The sequence below is a fragment of the Artemia franciscana genome, chromosome 15 (assembly GCF_032884065.1).
Source record: "Artemia franciscana chromosome 15, ASM3288406v1, whole genome shotgun sequence".
Taxonomy (NCBI): domain Eukaryota; kingdom Metazoa; phylum Arthropoda; class Branchiopoda; order Anostraca; family Artemiidae; genus Artemia; species Artemia franciscana.
In genome coordinates this window covers 18,509,966-18,533,307 of record NC_088877.1, presented here as the reverse complement: position 1 = coordinate 18,533,307, position 23,342 = coordinate 18,509,966, and the positions used below count along the sequence as shown (strand labels likewise).

Here is a 23,342-nt window from a genome sequence, read left to right as displayed (position 1 = left end):
TTGAAGGTTTCAAGGAAGAGGAATCTATAATGTACTGCTTCAGGTATATACACCTCATCCCTGACCTCTTACAGCTTTTTTTCAAAGTACCCAATAAACTCTTACACACTGAGAATGGAAATTTGAATCTTCAGTGTCAACAATGCTTTCTGAATGATTGATTTTGTGTTGAGAATAGCTGAGTTCCAACAGACCAGAATAGGATTCACAAAAGACACTCATTATTAGTTTTGAACCTGGCTTTATATATCTTTGTATTAGAGACCAGAGTTTCTATGTCTCTTCATGGAGTCTCATCACCTTCCAGGAGAGGGATTATATTTTTTTTTCCTGACCCTCTTAATCCCTTCAAATATGGTATCCAAATTTGACTGAGATACATCCTAAGTTATAAGACCTCCAACAAAACAAAACACTTTCACCTATTTCAATGACAATGCCCACCTCCTATGTAGTCTTGGTGTCAAAACCAATACTCTAGCACCTCTGTGCAAATGATCTCCAGTCCATACTTGCTTGGGACCTGATCTGTAGTTCTTGCATGAAAAAACAACACTACTGTAAGTCACTTAAAAAATTACAAATAGACAGCATTACTTTATTTGCTGGTATCTCAGTGCCTTGCAGGAATCTTAATTTCTATCACTGACAGAGAAGTTCCATTGTTTTCTTAGTTTCTTCCTTGTAATCTAAAGAGAATTGTTACATAACCATGTGCTAGTTGCTGACGTATACATAGAGTATGGCAGTGAGGACACTACTGCAGTAGATAGGACAAAAAAAATCAATAAATAAAAAAACTATGAAATAAAAAATATTTAATTATTAAAACTAACTTATAGAAAAAAAGTTTATTTTACAAATTCCTTTTGGAACCTTTAAGGGAACCCTGTTTTTCCTTTTGTTTTATTTAGGACATTATTTCATTGATTCTTAAAAGTAAAAATGTTTGAAACACTAACCATTTGATGCTAAGATTATATTTTGCTTTTTAGATGAAGTACATATTCCACAAATTTAAAGTGCAAGTTGAAAAATAACAGTAAATACAAGCTGAAAAAAATAGATATTAACTAAAGTAAACTTAAAGAAAATAAACATACATGAAAAAATAACAACAAATATAAACTTAAAAAGTTATAAATACTGACTAATTTAACTACAATACAAAAAAAATATACCTAAAAAACAGTAAATACAAATTGAATAAAGCAATAAACATAAATCAAGGTGAACTAAAATAAAATAAAAATATACCTGGAAATATCAATGCTGGCTTTATCTTTTTCAAAAAATTTAGAAACTGCTTCAAAATACATGCAGGTACAAACCTCATAAATTCACATGATTAATTAAAATGAATTTCAAAGGACCATAGCCTATGATATTTTTTTATGTCTTCTTTTGTTTGTTCCTAATCATTTTTACATAGTGAAAGCAATCTGTAGTTTCTGCTTATCTTTTCATTTGCTGTCAAATGGATAGTCAACTGCAAAGTTTATGGTGCAGAAAACACACCCTTTTCTATAGACATCAGGATAACATTTAGCATTTTGGGATAATATTCATAAAAACAAATTTTTTTGGAACTGTATGGTTATAAATCAATTATTCAAAAGAAATATATTCATATTACTGTTGAATACTTGATTTAAACAAAACTACTATATTTTAACCACTTTAAAAACCATCTTTAATGATGGTCAATTTTAGTGTGGTGACAGAAATGAGTTACCTTTTGTGGCATTATATTAAATACCTAACTTAACCTAGCCTAAAGTAACCTAATGTACCATAACCCCTGACCATTTCTAAATATTAAATATATAATTAAAATATACCTACATCATAGTTTTCCCACTGAATATACACAAACTGTAGCCAATTCCTTCAAGGGCTCAAAGGGAAATTTGGTAAAATTCTAGTTAATTGACTTCTTGTTATCTTGGAAAGGGTTTAGGTTAGGAAAATGAAACTTTCAGGGATGGGTCTAAAAGCTAAGGTATGTCCCATGAGGGTATTTTCAAGTACCTGCCTCCACTCCTTCTTTCTCTAGAGGGCCCTGAAATTTGCCTATATGACAGGTCTCTACCTATTGAAATTTTGACAAAACAACATTTTACCTTAATTTTCAGTTACTAATTGCTTTTTCTCTGCCTTTAGTACTGAAAATGCAATTCCTATTATTTGAGTAGAATTTTGAGCCATATCAATGTTTTTTTTTCAGAATTTAAGAAATGTACTTGCATATCTTTAAAACCTTATAAAATGGAATTGAGCAAAGTTATGAAGCTGAAAACAATTTTGTTGTTCTTCAATTAAGCAGAAGATCTATTTTCAAAGGTTTCTTCTTTATAACACACATATTTTTAAATGTCATCAAAGGTCAGGGCCCTCTAGAGGGAGAAGGAGTGGAGGTAGTTGCTTCAAAATATCTTCCCAGAACATACTTTAGTCTGCGGATTCATCCCTGAAAGTTTCATTTTCCTAACATAAACAATTTCTGAGATAGCAAGAAGTCAATTAACTAGAATTTTACCTTTGCCTTGAAGCAATTATTACATTTGGAAACAACATAAAAAAGGCATCAAATGATGTATCCACTTCCTTTCTCGCTAAATTATATGAAAAATAAAGAATTGACAAATTTTATTATCTAAAACAAGGCTAGCTCATGAAAAAGTGTATCAATAATAAAATGTTAGTGAGACAGTAGCCTATCCATAGAAGGCATATCATTATTAAACCAAGTTGAAAACCATGACCCTACCCTAATTATACTACTGAAAACAAAACGTTAACAAATGTAACCATTGACTTACCGTTTTTACAAGTGAAAGGCTCACATTCTTCGTCTATGGCCCTATCTATAAAATCTTGTACATTTTCAATTTTTTCTACAACATTTTTAAGATGACCAAAGCCTTCATTCAAAATTTTTTTAGTACTAGATAGGGTTTCCTTAATATTTTCTAGGAAATCAGAATTTACACATACTGATACAGCACAAATCAAGAATATATATTTATTTAATTGCATCACAGTGCAGACATTAGAAGGCACGATATTTTATTTTAAATTGAACTTTAAAAGCATAGTCATTGCCATATTTAAGAACTGAATCATCCGTTAGCTCTCGGAAACAAAATAATTGCAAAATGTTCTTGATCTGCTGCCCCGTGCACAGACTGGCTTTAAAAAATATGGTTAATTTATAGCAAACAGTATTACTGGCTTTCGTATAAAGTGAATTTACCACTCGATGCATTTTTTATGCTCTTTACAAATATAATAATCGCTTCTATCGGAAATTCAGATTTAAGCACTTTTTGACCTCTTAAATTTTAAATAAAAGTATGCGTTTTTGGTCGAAAATATGAAAGCCGGCTATTACGAACGCCAGTTATACTGTTTGCTATAAATTTACCGAAAGTATTACTCTTTAAAAGATTCATTTTTCTGCTTAACCAACACTATAAACAATATATTTGAAACATAAAGAAAATGTCTAATTTGCAGTTTTTCTTGACTTTGAAAGTTTTTGTGGTAAGGACTCTCATTCTTCTTTACATGTTGATGTATTAGAGTGGATCCACATAATCAACTTAACCAACCAAAAAAGCTGACCCTAGGCTTTAGGTTGTAGGTGCTTATTTCTAGCGATTTTCTGTGAGGTGTCAGTACAATACATATAAATTGCACAACACGCTTATGAAACTGTGTTTCTGTAAACTGGAAAAACATTTAAACTAGCACTGTCAGATTTATAAAATTATTCACAGTTTAAAAAGTGTTCAACTAAGTCTCTGCCCATAGCTCAGACAAAATTCATTATTCTGTACTGTCACTAAAAGCATAAATATAAAAATATTTTCTTGCTGTTCCCATCCACCTAACGCTGGAAAATATCAATATCGCTGAAGTTTCCACGGTTAATTACTTAAACCTAAAAATAAATTGAAAACTTGAAGTTCAATGTCTGAATTTTAAGGGAAAATACTACAATCATACACATAGTTCCTTCTGGTTAGTTCAAAATCCACCACAACATACCCTGAAAGATCCAGTCAATTAATTTAAGCTATTTCTGAGATATTGCTGTCACAACCTTTAGACAAATTAGCATGCTTATAGTTCCTTTTGATTTAGTTCAACATATCCCTAAACATCCCTTGAAAGCTTAACCTTAGTACTCTTGGCTGGCGTAGCACTAGTTATAGTTGTAGCAGTAGCATTTGTTGCAGTTTACAGATAGTACCTTTGGTTTTCTTCAACATACGCCTCAGCACATGCTAAAAGTTTCAACTTAGTGACATAAACCGTTCCTGAATCATTGATGATACGTCTTCTTGACAACCTGTATGTGCATAATGTGTTTGATTTAGTTCAGAACTGTTTCAATATTTCGCCAAAATTTTCGCCTTCATTCCCTTAGTTTTAGCAGTAGTAGTAGAAGTAGTAGTAATAGCAATAGGATTAATAGTGGTAGCCTTAGCCTTAGCAGCAGTTGTTGCAATAGTAGTAGTAGTAGTAGTAGTAGTAGTAGTAGTACTAGCAGTGGTATTATTAGTAGTGTGCACATATTGTCTTTCGGTAGATTTAATCTCCCCCTTCAGCATTCCCCGCAAATTTCAACTTAAAACCCTTATTCATTCCTAAGATATGCCCATTCGACAATCGACATACAAATAATGTGTTTTTATTTAGTTCAAACTTCCCCTCAACTTTCGCTCATAATTTTTACCTTCATACTCTTAGCCTTAATAATATTTGTATCATACTAAAAGTAATAGTAATAGGGGTAGTAGTATCAGCAGTTGTGCTGCATTAGTAGTAGTAGGAACAGCAGCAGCAGCAGCAGCAGCAGCAGCATTAATAACAGTTGTACTATATATATGGAGGCTTTTGACCATTTTAATACTCCCTTCATGATACTCTGGAAGTTTCAGCTTGATGTGGTGAGCAGCTCTAAAGATATTATTAATACGTCCTTTGGACAATCTGTACATACATAGTCTTTTTTGATTAGTTAGACTTTTCTATCAACATTTCCTCAAATTTTCACTTCAATATCCTCAGACTTGGTTATACTCACCACAGAAGCAGCATTTGTGTGGTAGCACTAGTAGTAGTAGTAGTAGAGTACAATTATTGCCTTTTGGTCCATTGGTCATAATTCTTATCATTTCCTGAAAATTGTAAATTTATACGCTCAGTCAATCCTGGGATATGTCCTTTTTTAACCCATATAAATATAACAGGTTTTGATTTACTTCAATTATCCCTTCAGTAGTCCCTTAAAGGTTCACTTGAATGCCTTTTGGCTTTTTGGATACTAAATGTCAAAAATGTAACCTTTCTCAATATCAAATACTATATGCAACAATGGGCAAATTGTATAGCTTACACCGCTTGCCCCGAGGGCTGTGAGTGGTTTACTTAAAACAAAGACAATAGTTACCGGACCTTTTAACTATGTTCAACAAAATGTATCTCAACGTGTTGATTGGATATCTTAGGGGAACTGATAAGCGTGGGATGGGACTGGTTGCCCTCCAAATACTTTTGACTCTGAAAAGAGCACTAGAACTTTCAATTTTCAATTTCAATTTTCCAACCAAATGAGATCCTTCCAAAGTTTCTACTGCAACTCCTTCTATAAGAAGTGCCTTGATGGAAGTGAAGTTCGACTGATGCTAATGAAGTTAAACAAAATATGATGAATATATAATAGTTTAGAAACAAATTTGGGCTCTATATTTTCACATTAGGGGGTGGGGGTAAAGCATAGCATATATTAAATACATAAACTAACCATTACTTTACTTAATATATGCTTCCCCCCCCCCATAATGTGCAAATATATAGTCCAAATTTGTTTGCTGCATAAACCAAACCAAAATACAAACTAAATACTTAAACGAAATATAGCTACAATTTATTTTGCAACCTAACCTAAGCCAGTTGTGTGGTATAAGCAAACTAAACGGTTATTATCCCATCTGATCTCTGCCATTCAAATGATCGATAGTATAAAGAAGTTACTTGACCAGTTTCTTGTGTCGAAATTTTATAGTGTCTAATATATAACCGATAAGTACCAAACACAATTCTAATAAAAGCAAATAAATAATAAACAATACATTGTTCCCACATAGCTCTTTATTTAGGCATTGCTATTCTGCTGCTTATAATATGAAAACTGAGGATTGAAGTAGAATGAGGCCGGCCTTTCCGGCCCTTCTGAATAAAACCAGCCTTTCCGATTTTCGGTTCTAAATAAAAAACGTGATGGAAATCGCTTTGGCGAAGTTTTTGAATATCTAGAAGAAGGAAAGTGAATTTGAGGGAGTTGATTAAGCTAATTCACTATGTAGAGTAAATAGATAGTTTGTCCTTCCATGTCCTTTTCAAATACTGTAATTTTCATGAATTGCGTTCTAGTAACCCCCTGCTAATGCCTGGTTTGGCCTATAGTGATTGGCATTTTTTGGGAAAATTTTCAGTTTTCTTGATTAATTTAATAGGCTAGTCATTTTTTAAAGTAGGGACTCTTCAGGGTCAATGTTTCTATTACCTGAACAATTTTTTAGGGTCATGAAACTATTGTTAATAGATACATTTTGACTTTTGGAACATCTTTTCTCTCTTGCAAAACTACTGCAAACTTTTGGTCAAACATCACTTTGAGATGTTGAAGGACAGAAGCCACTTATCTGCCCATGCTTGAATTCGGTTGATTAGCTTGTAGGCTGCTGTTGTCTGCAGTACCAAATAGCTTGGAGTTGTCAGTGTAAAGAGTCAGGTGGTTTTTTATTTCAGCTACCACATCATTGATGTAGATAGGGAATAGGGTTGGTCCAAGGACAGTTCCTTGAGTGACATTGCTCAGTTTACCTTTCTCTTGACTTTGCTCTTGTTTACCTTTCTGCAGTAAGGATGGTTAAGTAGAGGTTTCAACCAAAATATAACCCAAACTACTGAAAAACTTTCTGAAATGTTTAAAAATCAAAAAGATGAATGCCTAAACTTTGGTCTTAAATCCCTAGGAAGTTTGAATTCCTTGTTTTATAACTGTTGTGAAAGCAGTCCTGTTCCATCAGTGACTCTTGGTTGTTCTATAATTCAGCAAGTTGAAAGTATAACCTATCTTGGCTTCTCAGTTGGTCCATCTCCCTCTGACCCCTCATAACTTTTGATAAGCCATATTTCTTCTAGAATTGTCACTGCATATGCACAAATAATTCTGGCAAAAGTATGCTTCAGCCATCATATTCTGGCATCTTTCTTCAATTAATTTCCCCTTCCTCATATTTTGTTTGTTACTCCCTTTTGGGAGATTTTTACCAAGTAGAATATGAAAAAAATGTTTGTGTTACTTCAAGTTTGCTAAATACTGCTTCAGTTCCTTCCATGGTCATCAAATTCTGGGATAGTTCAGAGGTTTTGAGTTGCTGATCCTGAGGAAGTTGTATCTTTGATAATCAGGAAACACAATGCCAAGACTGTTAACCATCCTTGGTACCCATTACTAATGCAATCATTTGTAGTTTAAAATTGTAAAATTATATAAGGTATTTGTGGTTTTCTTATTGTTTGTTATTAATGCTACTGCAGTATATGGACAAAAGCCTGCTGCACCTTTGATAATTTTTTGATTCAATGAATTTTGAGCTAGCCAAGAAATAGACAAACCTTGAACCAGCATTTCATCCTAAATCCAAACATAAAATTCATTTCTGTTGCAAATTCACCCCCCCCCCCTATTGGCCAAATCATATGCTGCATTGTGTATATGCACTGAATTTTCTATACTACACTCTTTTCTTCAGATTGACTTAACAGCTTATCAAAATCATAACAAATTCTTTGCATTTATAGCCTACAATTCAGGTTATATATTTGAACATTAAGAGGGGGAGGGACTGGGGTAAATTAACTGTGCTTGCAGAATGAAATTCTGATGATAAAAATATGACTATTTCTTCGGTATCTCACTTACCAGTGAGTTGAAAAATTTACTGCACCTTTTAATGCTGATCCCAAATGTACTAATTGCTACCCTCACAAGTGTGTCTCCCTAACATGGAGCAGGTATAGCTTCTGGTTATAGGCTATACAAGACAATGCTGGGTAACAGTGTATTCTATGTCTTCTTCTAAAAAAAAAAACACAATAATAGCAAAAGAACAGTACCATTGAAGTATCAGTTTGCACTCTCATTCTCCTGAAGGAAACACAATAAAATTCTGGAAAGTACTTGAAAATACCCTTATATTATTCCTTAATAGAGGCAAAGTCTTTTTATTGCATTATATTATTATTATTATTATTAATGTAGACCACTAAACCTACCCCTCCCCCTTTAATGGACAAATATACAGCCCAAATTAAATGTAATTGATGAGTTTTCAATATTATGACACTCTTTTCTTCATATTAATTTAACACCAAATGGTGAACAAGCAACTTTCAACTATGCTGATGAAAATATAGATATGTCAAACTTTTGATGGGGTATCATTGATACTCCAAGGGTATGGGAGGAGGGCTGGTTGCCCTCCAATCACTTTTGATTTTCATAAAAGGCACTAAAAATTTCAATTTCCAATTGAATGCTCCCATTATGAAGTTTTTAAAACAACTCCTTTCATATGAAGGGCTTTTGTCAAAAGAAGAAGGAGAAAAAAACATTGAGCTTACTTGTGTTATTGTGTTTGTTATCAGTTTACCAAGAGTATTTTAATTGTTCACAATTGTATATATAGTATACTTTTGTATATATACTATTGTGGTTTATACTATACTGTACTATGCAGAGTATATACTATACTATTGTATATATAGCATAGTTGTATACAATTGTATAGCACAGAAAATAGTTATTGTAAAGACTGTATTGATGTTGAAGGCAAAAAAAAGATAAAAAAAAGGCCTTTTGTTTATTGAAGATTGTATTGGTATTAAAGGCATCAAATGAAAAAAAAACTGTTAGAACCCAAAAGGAGTCTATTATGGATGCATCATGTGGTGGTTTTCAGAAGAAGGATCCAAAGAAGAAGAGAGGCAATAGGGGTTTGGAAGAAAGAGAGCTCTAATGCCTCTGTTAAATTAAATAAGAAGACTCCATTCTTTACTTAGGCACTGCTATTATGCTGCCTATGATCTTACTTAATTTGAACCCTCCTCATCTTCTTGAAACAACTTTCAGCAAGCCTAACAAGCTTCTAACTTCCATTGTCTGAAGCCTGTATGTTACAAGCTCCTCAATGATGCAACTCCTTGTTTTTTTCTTTTATTTCCCCATTTGATATTGAAGAAAATCTCCTTTTATATCTATACGTTCGAATTTTTGCAATAAAATACTAAAATCAACTGTATCAAAAGCTTTTTTAAAATCAAAGAATATTGTGAGGGGAATTTCGCCCCTTTCTAGACAATTATTTACGAAATCCACGAGGTGAATAGCAGCATGACTAGCAGAGTGACCTCTCCAAGAACCTAACTGCTTCTCACTTAATAGGCCATGCTTTGGAAGATGACCATAAAGGCGCTGATGGACCACTTTTTCAAGTATCCTGGAGAACAAAGGCAATATTGAGATTGGTCTCCAGTTACCCATATCTGACTTCAAACCTCCTTTGAACTGAGGTATTACTTTAGCTTATTTCAAGTCATCTGGGAAGGTGCCTGTTGTCAGGGATACATTAATAATGTGAGGCAAGGAAGAAAGTAGATACATCATTGTGGCTTTAAACACCACCAATCCCAGCTGAATTAGAATTAATATTATTAACAATTTTTATAACATCATCACTTGTACATTTTTCAAAATGAAACTTCAATCTTTCCCCTTGATTATCCACGAATTTATTTATTTAATTATTCATCCAATAGCTTGTAAGCTAAAAGCTTGTAAGCATAACATACAAAATGAAAATCAAAAAGTGGTAACTGCTGGAATATTTAACAAAAATCAATGGTAGACCTATGGTTGACAATATACATCTCTGTCAAAAAAGGTGTTTACTAACTCAGTCTTAAAACTAGGAACAGTACCAGCAGTGACACAACTATCAGGTAATGAGTTCCAAAGTTTTATTGATCTATTTGCAAAAGACATCTCACCTATTTTGGATTTTGATGCAGGGCAGTAAAATTTCAATGAGTTTTGACTGGTTGATGTATAATGGCTTCTTTTGTCTGAATCCAAATTTACAATGCCATTTACAATACTGTAAACACTGAGAAGATCAGATATCTTCCAACGGAAGTGAAGACTCAGCAATCCTAACGTCTCTAAACGTTTTGAATATGACAAATGCCTCAGACAAATGTTGCAGAATGCCTACAATTAGCTTTGCAGCAGATCTTTGTACTGATTCAGTTTTCTTCCTATCACCTTTATTTACAGGGTAACATACTGGAGAGCAATATTCAAGGATAGAGTGAACCTTTGACTTGTATAGTTAAAAAAAATCTCACATTAAACTCCAAAAATACTCTTTTAATTCTAGACAATGTAAATTGTGCTCTACCCAAGACAATCCTTCTATGCTCATCAAACTTTATAACAACGGATCAAATACTATGCAAAGATTGCAAAAGAAAATTTTTTGAATCATTTCTAGTATCCTCATGGACAGAAGATCCTATTTTTGAATAGAAATGACCAAAATGACAACAACTTTGTCATTTACAGACGTGCCATTAATGTCAACACAAGGAGAATGGCTGCAATTTTTCTTCCCATAAATTATTAATAACTTGCCACGTTGCTTGAGCTTGTTTGTTAAGCAGGTTTTTTTTTTATTTCTCTCACTTATGATTTGGTTAGCTATCCATGGCTTTCTTGGTTCATCCTTCTTCTGTCTAACAACTCGTAAGGGACACGTTTTATCATAAATTGGCTGTAAAATAGACATGAATTTATTATAAGCAAGGGAAAAATCTTAGTGTCGTTTTTTGCTATGTTGCTTATTTAATTTCTGTTTGTTTTTGGGTTTATTTATTCTTTTATAGTAATTTCTCATTTCTAGTTTGATTTTTAACAGCTATTTGTATCTGCCTATCTGAAGTTTAATATGGCCTTTTCTTTTCTTTGGAAAACTTCTTTTTCGGAAAGTTTTTTTTTAATTATCGCATAAAAGAGGATATTTGCTCAAATGAGCCCTCTCCCGATCTTCTAGGTCTCTTGGTTTGATACAATCATCCCTGGGGAAAAAATACAACATACAACACCCAACACACGTCCATGATCTTTAAATCACGACAGAGACCACATTGCCTATCCATCATAACAACAACAAACTTGAGACTGTTTAATTTTTCTATTTCTATTTTAAATGTCAAAATTCACTTTCTTAGGTAAATTCCCTGTGGTTTTACTTTCTGCTGTTTTTCTGCTCTTTACACAATTCTAAACATTTGTAGATGGGAGCTTTAAACCTCTACAGTAGGGTTCTCTGATTGTTTTGTTGTTAGGGATGGTGTAGATGTCTCAAAGCATGCATTTTATTGCTAAAACGTCCTTACTCTCATTGGGTCTTCACGTATATACGTAATTAGTTCTAAGGAAGGTTTTATCCCTCTTGATTTCTGGGAATATTTCTGGTCTCTGCTGTTATTATGAAAGCAAAGAATAACCTTAAATCCCAAAATGGGCCGAATTATTCCGTGCAGGAGGTTGTCTGCCCCTTCCTCATCCTAACCTCCACCTCATGGCAGTAGAAGCTTTGGATGATGCTTATTCGATCAAAAAATTGAAAGTTCTTGTCCTCTTTTTTGTAACTCAACAGTGATTGGAAACTAACCAGTCATTATCCTAAGACTTTTTTTGATACCTGGTACAATTGCTACCTCTTAGGACACCTGATTGACATTCTGAGGTACCTATTTTGTACTTCCTCTTTAACTTCGCAATTTTGCCTGTGAGAGAATTTGTTCGCGTGGGGGGGGGGGGGGGGATTTTCCGCGGCGAGGAATTTTACTCAGGGGGAAATTTTCCGTGGGTTTGGAATTTTCCGTGGGTTTGGAATTTTCCGGGGAGGATTTTCTGGGGTGGGGACGCCGGCTTCCAAAAACATTGAATGAGCTCTGTCAAAACAAGATTCCACGTGCCTACCTTTTTGGTAAAAAATTATGTTGAGGGTGTGGAGAGGGTAAAAAACTTCACGTCTAACTTGATCGTTCCATCATAGAGATTGAAAATCCTTGAATGATTAATTTAAAAGAAAAAACAAAGTTTTTCCGAGGGTAGTAAAGAGCGAAATTGAAACTTAAAACAGACAAGTACAAGTAAACCAACTAATTATGTTTCCTTAAGTTTCTAGGATTATTGAAAACTAGTGCTTAACTCAAAACACAAAAGTCAAGTATAAAAAACAGAAATATTGATTTGGGAGTCAAAAGTGAGTATGTAGCCTGGCAACAATAAACTAATCTATAAAGTTTTTCAGAGTTTTATTCCAGTTGTAACATTAGTAACTTTCAGTATACAAATAATTTTATCTTAAAAACACATGCGTAAAATTGAATGTATTTTTTTTTTGATAACCACAAAGTCATTGAGAAGCATACAGAAATATTGAATTGATTTATCAGGTAGCATTTTGATTTTGCCAGCTATAATACCAGTAGTGAGTAATGTACAATCTTAAATTGCAAGAAATATGCTTTAGTATTACTCGAAATGAAGATCAAATAAGACATAATATGAACTCTAGAAATCTTGTTATTTCTCTATACAACAGCGAATTTCAAGCTATGATCTAAATTCTAAATCTAATCTATAGTCCTAATACTATCAAGGTGGCTTTACTTCGAACTTGTATACAAACTATTCATTACATGTCCTTTTCAGAACCAAAACGAGAGCCAGTCATTGAACTGAGCCATTGTGGCGAAGTGATATCAAATTAAAAGAAAACGAAATAAAGCAACAATCCTAAAATGGATTGTTTCTTTATCTTAAAAGGGATTGATAAAATTTTTATTCTGTAAAAAGTATCCTTAGCTGGTTTGCTTGTACTGTACCAAAACTCCTGTATTATTTTGTGTCTCCAGTAAAGCGCTAGTCTTCTATAATCCTAGAAACACAGGAAAACACAGCTAGTTGCTTTATTTGTACTAGTTTTATTCATATGTATTAGACAGGCTGTGAAATAATAATTTTTGTCCCTTTCAAGTTTCAACGTCGCTGTATACTTCCGTTGGAAAAACTTTGTCTTTTTAGATTAATCTTTGTTCGTTTTTAATTAAAATATAATGTAGAAACAACGCTGCCATGATCTTTTTCCTTTGTTAAATAAAAAAAAAAAAACAATTTTTTTTTTAACTGAAAGTAAGGAGCGACATCAAAACTTAAAACGAACAGAAATTACTCCGTGTATGAAAGGGGCTGTTCCCTTCTCAACGTCCCACTCTTTACGCTAAAGTTTGACTCTTTCTCTCAATTCTACTTTATTAAACAGTATAAAACTTTAGCGTAAAGAGCGGGGCATTGAGAAGGGAACAGCCCCTTTCATTCACTGTCAATAAATAGACCGTTTTTTTTTTCGATGGACAAAAAACTGCTTTTAAGCTGTTTGTTACTGACTAGCAGAAACTAGAAGGCTACTGTAACAAAGAGAGGTGTTTAAGGGCTCGTTTAAAAGCTTAAGTTTATATCTAATCGCTTTTTATAAATTTGACTTGATAGCACATTCCCACAGAGGGGACTTTTGGTTGTTTTCCCCATTTTTTCTCAAATGAAAAAAATATCTTTTCCTATGAAATGACCTAAGAGAGTTTTTTCAAAGCCTAAGCAGGGGCAAAAACGTCCCTTTCCCTCAATTACCATCGTTAAAACTAGTACACAGTGTTCATCGCAGAGAGAAGTTTGAAGGTTCAATTCAAAACTGTTAACCATTCAAGGTTAATTTTTGGTAGATTTTTAGTTGAAAAGCTTTTAGTTTTAGTTGAATTATTTTCGCAATAATCTTTTGCTTTTAAGATGAGTAGGCAATTTATGAAATTTGCTAAGAGGGTCTGGAGAGGGAGTATGGGAGGGGCTCTTATAAACCTCCGGCTAAGGGCTTTGGACCAAAATTGTTCCAATGGTACCGTTTTATGCTTCCAAACTCTTCCACTTAAGAAGTGACACTAAAAGTGCTGTTTTTAGTGTTTTTAGTGTTATATGGCGCTTATGGATGGTAAAATTGATAAAATGCACGTAGATATGTGTAATAGGTGTAAAATGAGCCTTCCCGGGATGTTTTAAAAAAATGAGTGCATTACATTTGCAAAAATAGTGGATTATCTGAAAAGCAACCATAAAAAGGGACAAACCATGACTGAAAATAAATCCCAGCTGGAATAGAATGCATGATAATCTAATTTTGATGTCCAGCGCTGTACTAACAGAACCACGCCTCTAATGATGTAATTTAATATGTTTGTGTGCGTAGTACTTTTATTGTAGAGCTTATTAACGGGGCCTGGAGGAGGAACATGCGGGAGGTGTTCTTGTAAATCCCTATTTAAAGGTTTTGGACCATAATTATTACAATGATACCGTTTTATACCTCTAAAATTTTCCGGTTAAGAAATGGCACCAAAACTGCTGTTTTGTGCTATATCTAACTTGTGTCTAAGTTGTTATGTCTACTTGTTGTTATATCTATCTTACGATTATGCTATATCAATACCTATAAGTGCTATATCTAATTTGCGAATGGTACAGTTGATATAAAGCACGCAGATATGAGCAAAAGTTTTCAAATGAGCCATTAAATATAACTCTTATAAGTTCTGCTAGCCCAATAGCCCCAGCTTTTCCACTTGAGACATGGCACCAAAAGCGCCGTTTTAGTGCCATTTGGAATTTGCAGATGGTGTAATTTGTAAAGAGAACGAAGATATGAGCAGTATCTTTTATATGAGCTATAAAAAATCTTTCTACGACGATCTGGTAGTCTGCTAGTGCCATCCTTTGAGGAATGCCATTTTAGTGCCATATGGCACTTGCAGATGGCGGAATTTATAAGAAGCGCGTAGATATGAAAAATAAATTTCGAATGAGCCATTAACCATCTCTCTATGATGTTCTGGTAACCCGCTAGACCTGAAAAAAACGAAAAAAAAAACGGGAGACAGATCAGTGCTACCAATGCAAAAAAAATTGATTTTCCTTGTTGTTCAAGGAGGGGGACTATAATTTCCCTGTATAGGGTTTTCGATCATGCTTATTCCAATGGTACACTTTTCATTTTGATCTGACGCCATTTTCGAGGGGTTTCAGGTTTTTCTCGAAATCAACATTCTTTTTCCAATAAGCTTTTACTTTTCAGACAAACCGAAATCATAGTTACCATTCCTGAATCAGTGTCACGTGACAATTTTTTTCCACTGGGCAGTTTTTGTAAAAACGTGTTTTTTTAACTTTTGGTTACTATGAACTGTTGTTCGTTCTTTACTAGGTTGCGAGCTGGCGCTGCAACCATGATTAGTGTTTAAGAAAGCTTCAACGTGCCCACCTTTCTGCTGAAAAGTTTCCGAAGGAAAAGTCAGGTGGATGTTAGAAGGGCCAGTTTCATTATTTTGTCTCAAATCGCATTGATTCAAATTGGCTGAGAAGTTTCCGAAGAAAAAGTCAGGTGGATGTTAGGTGGATGCCAGTTTCATTATTTTGTCTCAAATCGCATTGATTCAAATTGGCTGCATGACTTTGCTTCCGACAAGGTGTACTGTGCCCGCATTTCTACAGGACGAGTGGTTGGGGAGAGGGGGAAGGGTCTTGGTATAGAGGGGCAGTAATTTAGCATGGTTCTTTCAATAGTAACAAGTGATTTTTCTTGTATTTGTGTGATTCTGACTCAAATAAACCTTTTTATTAAAAATTTTGGAGGTGGGGCTGCAGGGAGTTTTGAAAAAATGTGCTTTTAAAAATTCCGTGCATTATTAGCCAGAAAAATGTGGAAACTTGAGTTTACTTGACAATGGTACTTCGAGTCTAAATATGATTGAACAAAACAACATTTTCTTTTCACTTTCTGCCATTGCTGTCCAAACTAAAAAACCTTCATTGTTCCAGAATAAAAAGCAATAAAGGGAGTATTGCCTCGTGCAGCGCTGCAGCCGCGATATAAATGTTATTTGCTTGTAGTTAGGACACTAACAGGACATTTTGTCATGATTTGCAAATTCCGAGGAGGTTATTTTCCTTTGAATGGGGGTGGTGGTAATAGACTATAGCACTTTGAATGTCTTAATGTTTACTAATATCTTCATCAAAATGAACTTTTATCATGACATCACATTTTCGTTTTATTTGTTCGTTTACATATTTTATTTTTATTCTATGGCCTTTATTACAGGCTATTTCATATATTATATTATAATATTATAGAATGATTTTATTATTCTAAATTTGGTAGAGGATGTGTCGACCAAATTTTCACTTTTAGGGTAATAATTGAGAAGTGTCTGAGTCATCAAACACCTTTAGTCTTCAGTTTTATAGATTATGAACAAGCGCTTGATTTAGTTGATAGAAGAACTTTAACAAAGGTTTTATCTTTGTATGGTATATGGGGTGGGAGGATGTCGCAAAGAAAAATTTAAAGGAAATGGGAATTTTTTGGGAGGGTGTAAAGAGGGAGGCTCTGAATAGACTGGGATGGAGGAGGAGCCCGCGTATCTGTGTTGGCCTCAGGAGGCTTGGTGCTGTGGTGAGTTGTTAGTAGTAGCAGTACCGGAATCAAAATTTTCAACAAGATTGATTGGGTTCTAAGAAACCCTTTTCATAGATGACCTGAGGAAAATAACTTATGCTTTTCCCCGACGGAGGCTGGATTGCGTTCACAACCTAAAAGAGCTAGAAGAACAATCACAGAACACACAAATAGGACATATAAAATTAGTTCCGATCAAACTCGGATAAGATCCGACAACCCGTTCTGGTGTATGTCGTAATGACAGGAATTTAGGGGCTTCCACCGAAATTGTCAGAGTGGGTATGGACCCCCAAAAGGTATAGATTGAACATACTTTTACTTCCGAACAAGTGGGATTGAAATCGAGTAGCCACTTACGCTAGATGTCTTTATGGCAAGAATGGGAATCCCTCCACTTTTCCTCCTCTGAAAGTTCAAATCGGATTTTTGAATTAGTTCGAGTTTAGCCGTGATTCTGCAAGAACGAATACCGAAACACAATTGCCGTTTAAATAGAACAATGAGAAGCTTAAGTACTAAAGAACTTCAGCGGAACAGTCGAGTGTTTAGAGGGGGCAACCCCCTTTTTGTGTTATCCTTTCTATTCGTTTTTATTTTTAAAGCTGCTCCTCGCTCTGAGGAGATTTTTTTTTATCAAAGGTTTGTATTAAGATTATTAAGATTATTAAAATTCCTGGTGAAAGTTCATGTTTGCTGGCCGAAGAATATTCATTAATTTGGATAAATCATTGCATATGTTGTTGCTTTGTGTGCGGTTACTGCCTTTGTATATTTATTTTGATCATCTTTCTGAAATCTTGTTCTTCAGCCTATTTTTTTTTAATTTGAAAACAATTTTGAGGTTTTTGCCACAATATCGCAATAACCGTTTTTAGCTATGGGTTCCAATCCCGTGCGTTGGCTCTAAAACCTACTCTTTAAAAGGCTTGATATACTACGCGGATCCAAGCATTACTTGGGCCGGGAAACTAAGCTAAGACCAATCTTGGCTCCAAAGTTTTCGCAACGAAATTCCATTTTGAATCTCCCCCCGAAAATTCCCTGAATCTTAAAGACTTGTCCCCGAAAACTCCCTGAATTTTTCAAAATTACCCCAAATTATAAGATTTAAGAGTGGAAGTCCTGGTTGCATAGTTTAATTGCAAAAATCTTTTTCAGATTTAAGACACCAAATCGAAGCAATTACAGTATTTGACATATAGGTTAAATGGGGGCCAAAGAAAACGAGGAAAGCTTGCCCTTTGTTGCACGAACTAAGGTGAGTATTTAAAATTTTGAAATAAAGAGCTAATAAAATTTTGTGGTCCTGTGGTGGCGCAGTGGATTTGACCTTAGCTTGGTAATACGGGACCCAGAGATCGGATCACGCTGCAGGGATGCACTGCAGGGCCGACGCAGGGACCATAGTAGTCAAGAAGCGTCGTTAATTCTTAAATAAATAATACAATTTTGTGAACTCTTATGGATAAAAATTTTGTAGTCTAGTTGTATAAATAGGCGAATAGTTACAAGCACAGAGTTTTCCATCCCAGCTTATTGAAATATATATATATAAATAGATGAAAGGCAGATATATTAAACACACAATTTTGCAGTGTCTTCACTTTATTCAGCCGTTAGAAACATACAATAGCTCTTTGGGGAGAAACGAAAAGAAGTATAAAACAAATTGAACATTATACATCAGGAAAATGTAAAGTGTGATATCGTTTGAGATAGAGGAGGAAAGACGAATATGGTTTTCAGATTTAATGCATGTAATGGCAAATATGTTTTCGATATTGAATGTCTCCCTCGTTTTTGTCAAGCAATTCACACAGTCCTACAAAAGTATCTTTTCAGTCATAAATGCAACTGTTGTTAAAGGTCTTTCAGTCTTAATATAGCATCCAACCTGTGAGCATCTTGGTTGTTACACGGCGAACAAAGTTTATCTTTCGGACCATTAAACTTTAAAATAAGTCAAAAGGCATTGTGTTTATGGTTGCCAATAAAATATCTCAGGAATATATCGAGAACGACTGGGGGTTTTAAGTTGAAACTTTTGGGGATACTACTATTACTACTTCTACTCTTACAATTTAAATAGATAAAAAGAGTGTAAGTGTATCAGAGTTGTCAAAGAGCATTGAGAGAATGTTTTGGGAATATTATGAAGTTTTTTTTTTCAGATTAACTTCAGATGCTATAAAATTAAATAAAATAAAAAATACTGTTGGTGTCAGGATTAAAAATTGTTGAAAAAGTTTCTTCAACATACAACTAGCAACCCATACTATGATACTTATAGAAGAAAATTGAAAAGATATAATATAGTATATAATATATGATATGAAGAAAACTCAAGGTAAAAAAACCAGTTGAACATATGTGTGATGACCTTCACCGAGTTGGCTCAAAAGATTAGTTAATATATGAGCCATTTAACAGTGCATTGCCCACCAACAGGTGGCCTTGGGGAAAGACCTTGTCTATGGCCGTTCTATTATTGGATAGACATTATATACTAAAGAATTCCTAAATATCAGTTTGTGGTGCCAGTATATCTGATAAAATTGTTTTTCTCTGATTGGCTTAAAACTGCCAGTATATGTACACAGTGATCAAAAGACGTCGATGAAGACAAGGAATATCGAGCAAATTTGGTTGTAACGATTTTTAAAGCTCAGAGTAGGTAAAAAGAACTTGTTTGTCTGTGAGTGGCATGTAACTCGGTGGATATGTAGACTGTAGAAAATGGATATCAGTTTAGACAAAACTTTCAAAAAATGGGTTTTTATGATCTGTGATTGTCCAAAACGGGCCAAAAATTGTTTTTCTTTGATTGTCTTGAAACTGTCGGGATAATAAGCAACATACCAACACCAAGATGTTCCCAATGAGGACAGAAAAAAATATTTGGTTTTGTTGACGTGCAATGCAAAAAATTTGATTTTTTGTCACTAATTGTCTTGATACTCAAAAATTAAGAAAGAAAACATAATTGTTTTGATTAGTGATGTCCATATTTTTTTTTAATTTAAAGGCAAAAAGTAGAATCTTTATAGATGACCTTGGCATGCGTCCACGTAAACACACTAACAGTTACAACAAAACAGAGCCTGGCAAGTTTATTTAATGAAATGATGGATTAAGAACAAGGAAGTCCACAGGATGGGGGTTAGTATGGTTTCAGCCCAGTAGAAGACCCTAGATCAGGATCCTGGTCGTTGTTGTGGACGAATACACAACTCCAACATGTGATCAAGATTCATCGGGAAAAATCTATTCAACAAAAAATATTGCCGCAAAACTTGATATAGGTATTGCCTTACTTTCATTGATGGAATGAAAAAAGGGAGGTATATTAATTAAGCAAAGATTAAAAAACTTACATTGCAAAATCACAAGTTCCCAAGCTTAACCTTGTTAAAAAAGAAGAAGAAAAGATAACAACAGGTATTGCCAAGCAGGAGCCAACGTTGTCTTTTGGTTTGATTAACCTCTTTCATAATAAGGTCGTTAACTGAGCAGAAGTACTGCTGTATGTAAAATTAATGCGTATAAAATAAGTAATATTTTTAATTTTTAGATATAAGCTTTGTTTTTCATGAAAAACTGAATTTCGTAGTGGAAGTTCAAACCACAAAAAAGGTTATCTGTTTTTTTTACAATTGACAAAACCACAAAAACATTACTGTGGACATTTACTTTCAAGAAGACATCGAAAGAAGATGATTTCTTATCGAGGAAACATCACATATGCCACTGAGATTTCAAATATTCCATCGTTGTTGTGTGAGCATTACATGGTTTTGCCATTTCAATTTTTATAAGTGATGAAATAGTTTTTTAGTGTGTTTGTAATATTTGGACCCGTGTTCAATTTATTAATTAACTTTTTAGTCAAACCGCACGACGCGGCCTAAACCTGTCTATCTTTGGAATTCTGCTGATGTCCTAAAATGGTTTCGACGGCATTGTGGGGACTATTATTCTGAATATGCTGATTTGCTAACGAAGGTATAACTTTTATCGGCTTTCTGCTTATTTGATCTTAAATTTATTCAGTGTCTTTTTGTAGTTTACTGTATTAAAAAAAAAATAAAAGATAAGTTCATCAAAGGGTTTTTAATGAATTTTTTAAAAGCAAGTTTTGGAAATGCAGATAAAGAGCGAATTAAACTTAAGACGAGCATAAATTACCACGTGGTAAAGGAGAATTGTGGCCTCCCCCCCCCCCGCAATGAGAGCTGAACTTTCACTTTTAGTTACAAAAGTTTTAATAGCGTGTTCCTTCTCGAAACATTGGAGTATAAATGGAAATGTGAATTTTTTTGCAAGCAAAGATCTAGCCTATAAACTAAACTAAACTGGAGGATTGGGAGATATTCTAGAATTCAAAAATATTTTCGAAAGTTAATTATGCAGTTTATAAGCGTTTCTCACGTTTGCTCGAAAAAAAATTGCCGTCACGTTTAAGTCAGAGACATGTGATTCCAGTTAAAAAGTCGGTTAAAGGTATTAAGGGTTTAAAATCAAAATGTTTGGATCTTGATGGGATTAGTGTTTTGAATCTTGTTCCTAATTCTTTTGAACTGATCTCCAACTGTTTTTTCAAATGTGTTTTAGTAGTTCGTGTGTGTGCTCGATTCCTTCTTATGCGGTAGTGTCACGTCATTTCTAAAAAAAGGAAAAGACCCGGTTTCTTGCAGTTCCCATAGGCCATAACGGTAGCATGTACTCTTAGCAAGCTTTTTGAATACCTCCTACTACCTTATATCACTAAGATTGCTCCAAATGATGATAATCAATCTGGTTTTATTTCTGGGCTAGGCTGTCAGAATACTCACCGTGCTATGACCTCTTTGTTAAAAGATGCCCATCGCACTCTTCATTTCGTCGCGTACTTCATTTCGCAACCCTAGACTTGTCTAAAGCATTTGACAGTGTTTGTCATAGTCAAGCATGGACAGTGTTATGCCAGAGAGGAGTAAATCCGTCGATAATTTACGTGCTTCGTTTTTGGTACTCCCATTCTTACCTTTGCCTTAAGTCATTATATAGATAATTCTTATTGTGGTCATATCCCTGTTCGTTGCGGAGTAAATCAAGGGAGAGTTCTTTCTCCGTATATTTTCAATCCCTGTATTGAACATGTTTTACAAAAATATCGACTACGTGCCTACTAGGACCATATGATATCTCATATCTGGCTTATGCGAATGACCTTCTTCTAATTAGTCAAACTGAGTCTGGTCTTGCCCGTATAGTGAAGTCAGTTACTTCTGATCTCCGCGATAATAGCCTGTGCCTAAATATTGACAAGTACCAGTTTCTTGTTTTCAGCGGTAATAATTGTTCTGAACCGCTATACTGCGGTGGTTTTAGTATTCCCCGTGTTAAATCGTTTCGTTGGCTTGGCATAACAGTTTGCGATTCTATGAATGCTCTCTGGTCTCGTGCTGTCAAAGATATTAGTGATAAGTTGAGGCTCGGTTACTCTAAGATTGTGGCAAATCGTGGACACTATAGGAGAAGCGCTAAGTTGGCTTTAGTAAAATTTTTGTGATCATTCTGTACTCTTCTGTACTGGTATTCAGCCACTTCTGTTGACCGGTGATCTAAAACGTATTCCTATAAACTATTACCAGTACTGCAAATTTCTTTTATATCTGCCTCGTTCTTACCGGAATACAAAACTGATTAAAAAGTATTGTGCGAGCGATATTACTGGTGTTTTCGAAAAATTATGTGCCAAGCTAACTATTGAAGCGCCTTATAGGCTATGGTGTTTCCATTTCCTTATCCATTTTTTTTCTGTAGGTGGTTAACTTTGTTTCTTGTTATTCTTTTGCTGTTTTTCTTTTGTATTTATTCCACTTAACCTCTGTCTTGTAAAGTAGGTGATAAATAAATTATTATTTTTACTAATATCTGCTTGTTTTTTAGCTTAACTCACTCTTTATTCAAAAGGTGATGAACGACCTATTAGCACCTAGAAATGGCTTTTAGTTTTTGCTAAGGGCAGTTTGGTCTGGAGTATGGCCCTATCCAGGATTTTTTTTTCGGTGGTGAGGGGGCTTACAAAAAGTTTTTTTCGGGAGAGGATTACAAAAAAACTTTAAATAACGGAACAAAAATTTGCCTCATTTTCATTTTTGTTACTATTCATACTATGTTACTTTGTTACTATGTTACTATTTGTGTGTCTATTCATTTCTGTTACGTTTTTACGAGTCGAAAAAGCATTTTGTGGGGGGGGGGGGGTCAAGCTCCCGAACCTTTCCCTGGATACGGCCTTGACTTGTAGTACTCTAAAATTTAAGGAATATAAACGATTTCAAAGCACCCATCTTAGATATATAGAAATAGTAAAACAATTCTATACTCTAATTTTTTGCCCAAAATGAGATACCACCTGTGTCTGTTTGTATGTCTGAATCTGTGTTTTTGTCTCTCTCACTGGCTGTGGGTATAGTTCTGGGCGGGTGTTTGCTTGTTCCAGTTTCTATCTATTTCTGTTTGTATGTCTGAATCTATGTGTTTGTATGTTTCTTGGATATCTTGTGTCTGGTTTCTTGTGTCTGGGCGATTGTTTGCTTGTCACAGTGTATGTCTTTGTCTCTTTTTATGTCTGAATCTGTG

The 23,342-nt window shown here is 34.4% G+C and overlaps 2 protein-coding genes across 6 annotated transcripts in view; one reads left to right on the top strand and one right to left on the bottom strand.

Moving 5' to 3' along the window:
* The window catches only part of LOC136036134 (group XIIA secretory phospholipase A2-like), a 29,644-nt gene extending 26,540 nt beyond the window's left edge, over positions 1-3,104 (bottom strand). The window contains exon 1 of one of the 2 annotated variants that reach the window (XR_010619643.1): positions 2,823-3,104. Coding sequence is in view for 1 of the 2 variants with exons in the window: in XM_065718159.1 (XP_065574231.1) it covers positions 2,823-3,039 (217 nt within the window). In the remaining variant the exon portion in view is untranslated. The remainder of the gene's footprint in view (positions 1-2,822) is intronic. The other variant, XM_065718159.1, reaches the window with a different exon arrangement.
* Positions 3,105-6,268: 3,164 nt separating this feature from the next.
* The window catches only part of LOC136036131 (protein aveugle-like), a 19,038-nt gene continuing 1,964 nt past the window's right edge, over positions 6,269-23,342 (top strand). The window contains exons 1-4 of one of the 4 annotated variants that reach the window (XM_065718155.1): positions 6,315-6,378; positions 9,524-9,651; positions 17,874-17,973; positions 20,601-20,717. In XM_065718155.1, coding sequence (XP_065574227.1) covers positions 17,923-17,973; positions 20,601-20,717 — 168 coding nt within the window. In that variant the 5' untranslated portion in view covers positions 6,315-6,378; positions 9,524-9,651; positions 17,874-17,922. Of the gene's footprint in view, positions 6,379-9,523; positions 9,652-17,873; positions 17,974-20,600; positions 20,718-23,342 lie in introns of all 4 variants that reach the window. The other 3 variants (XM_065718153.1, XM_065718154.1, XM_065718156.1) reach the window with 3 other exon arrangements.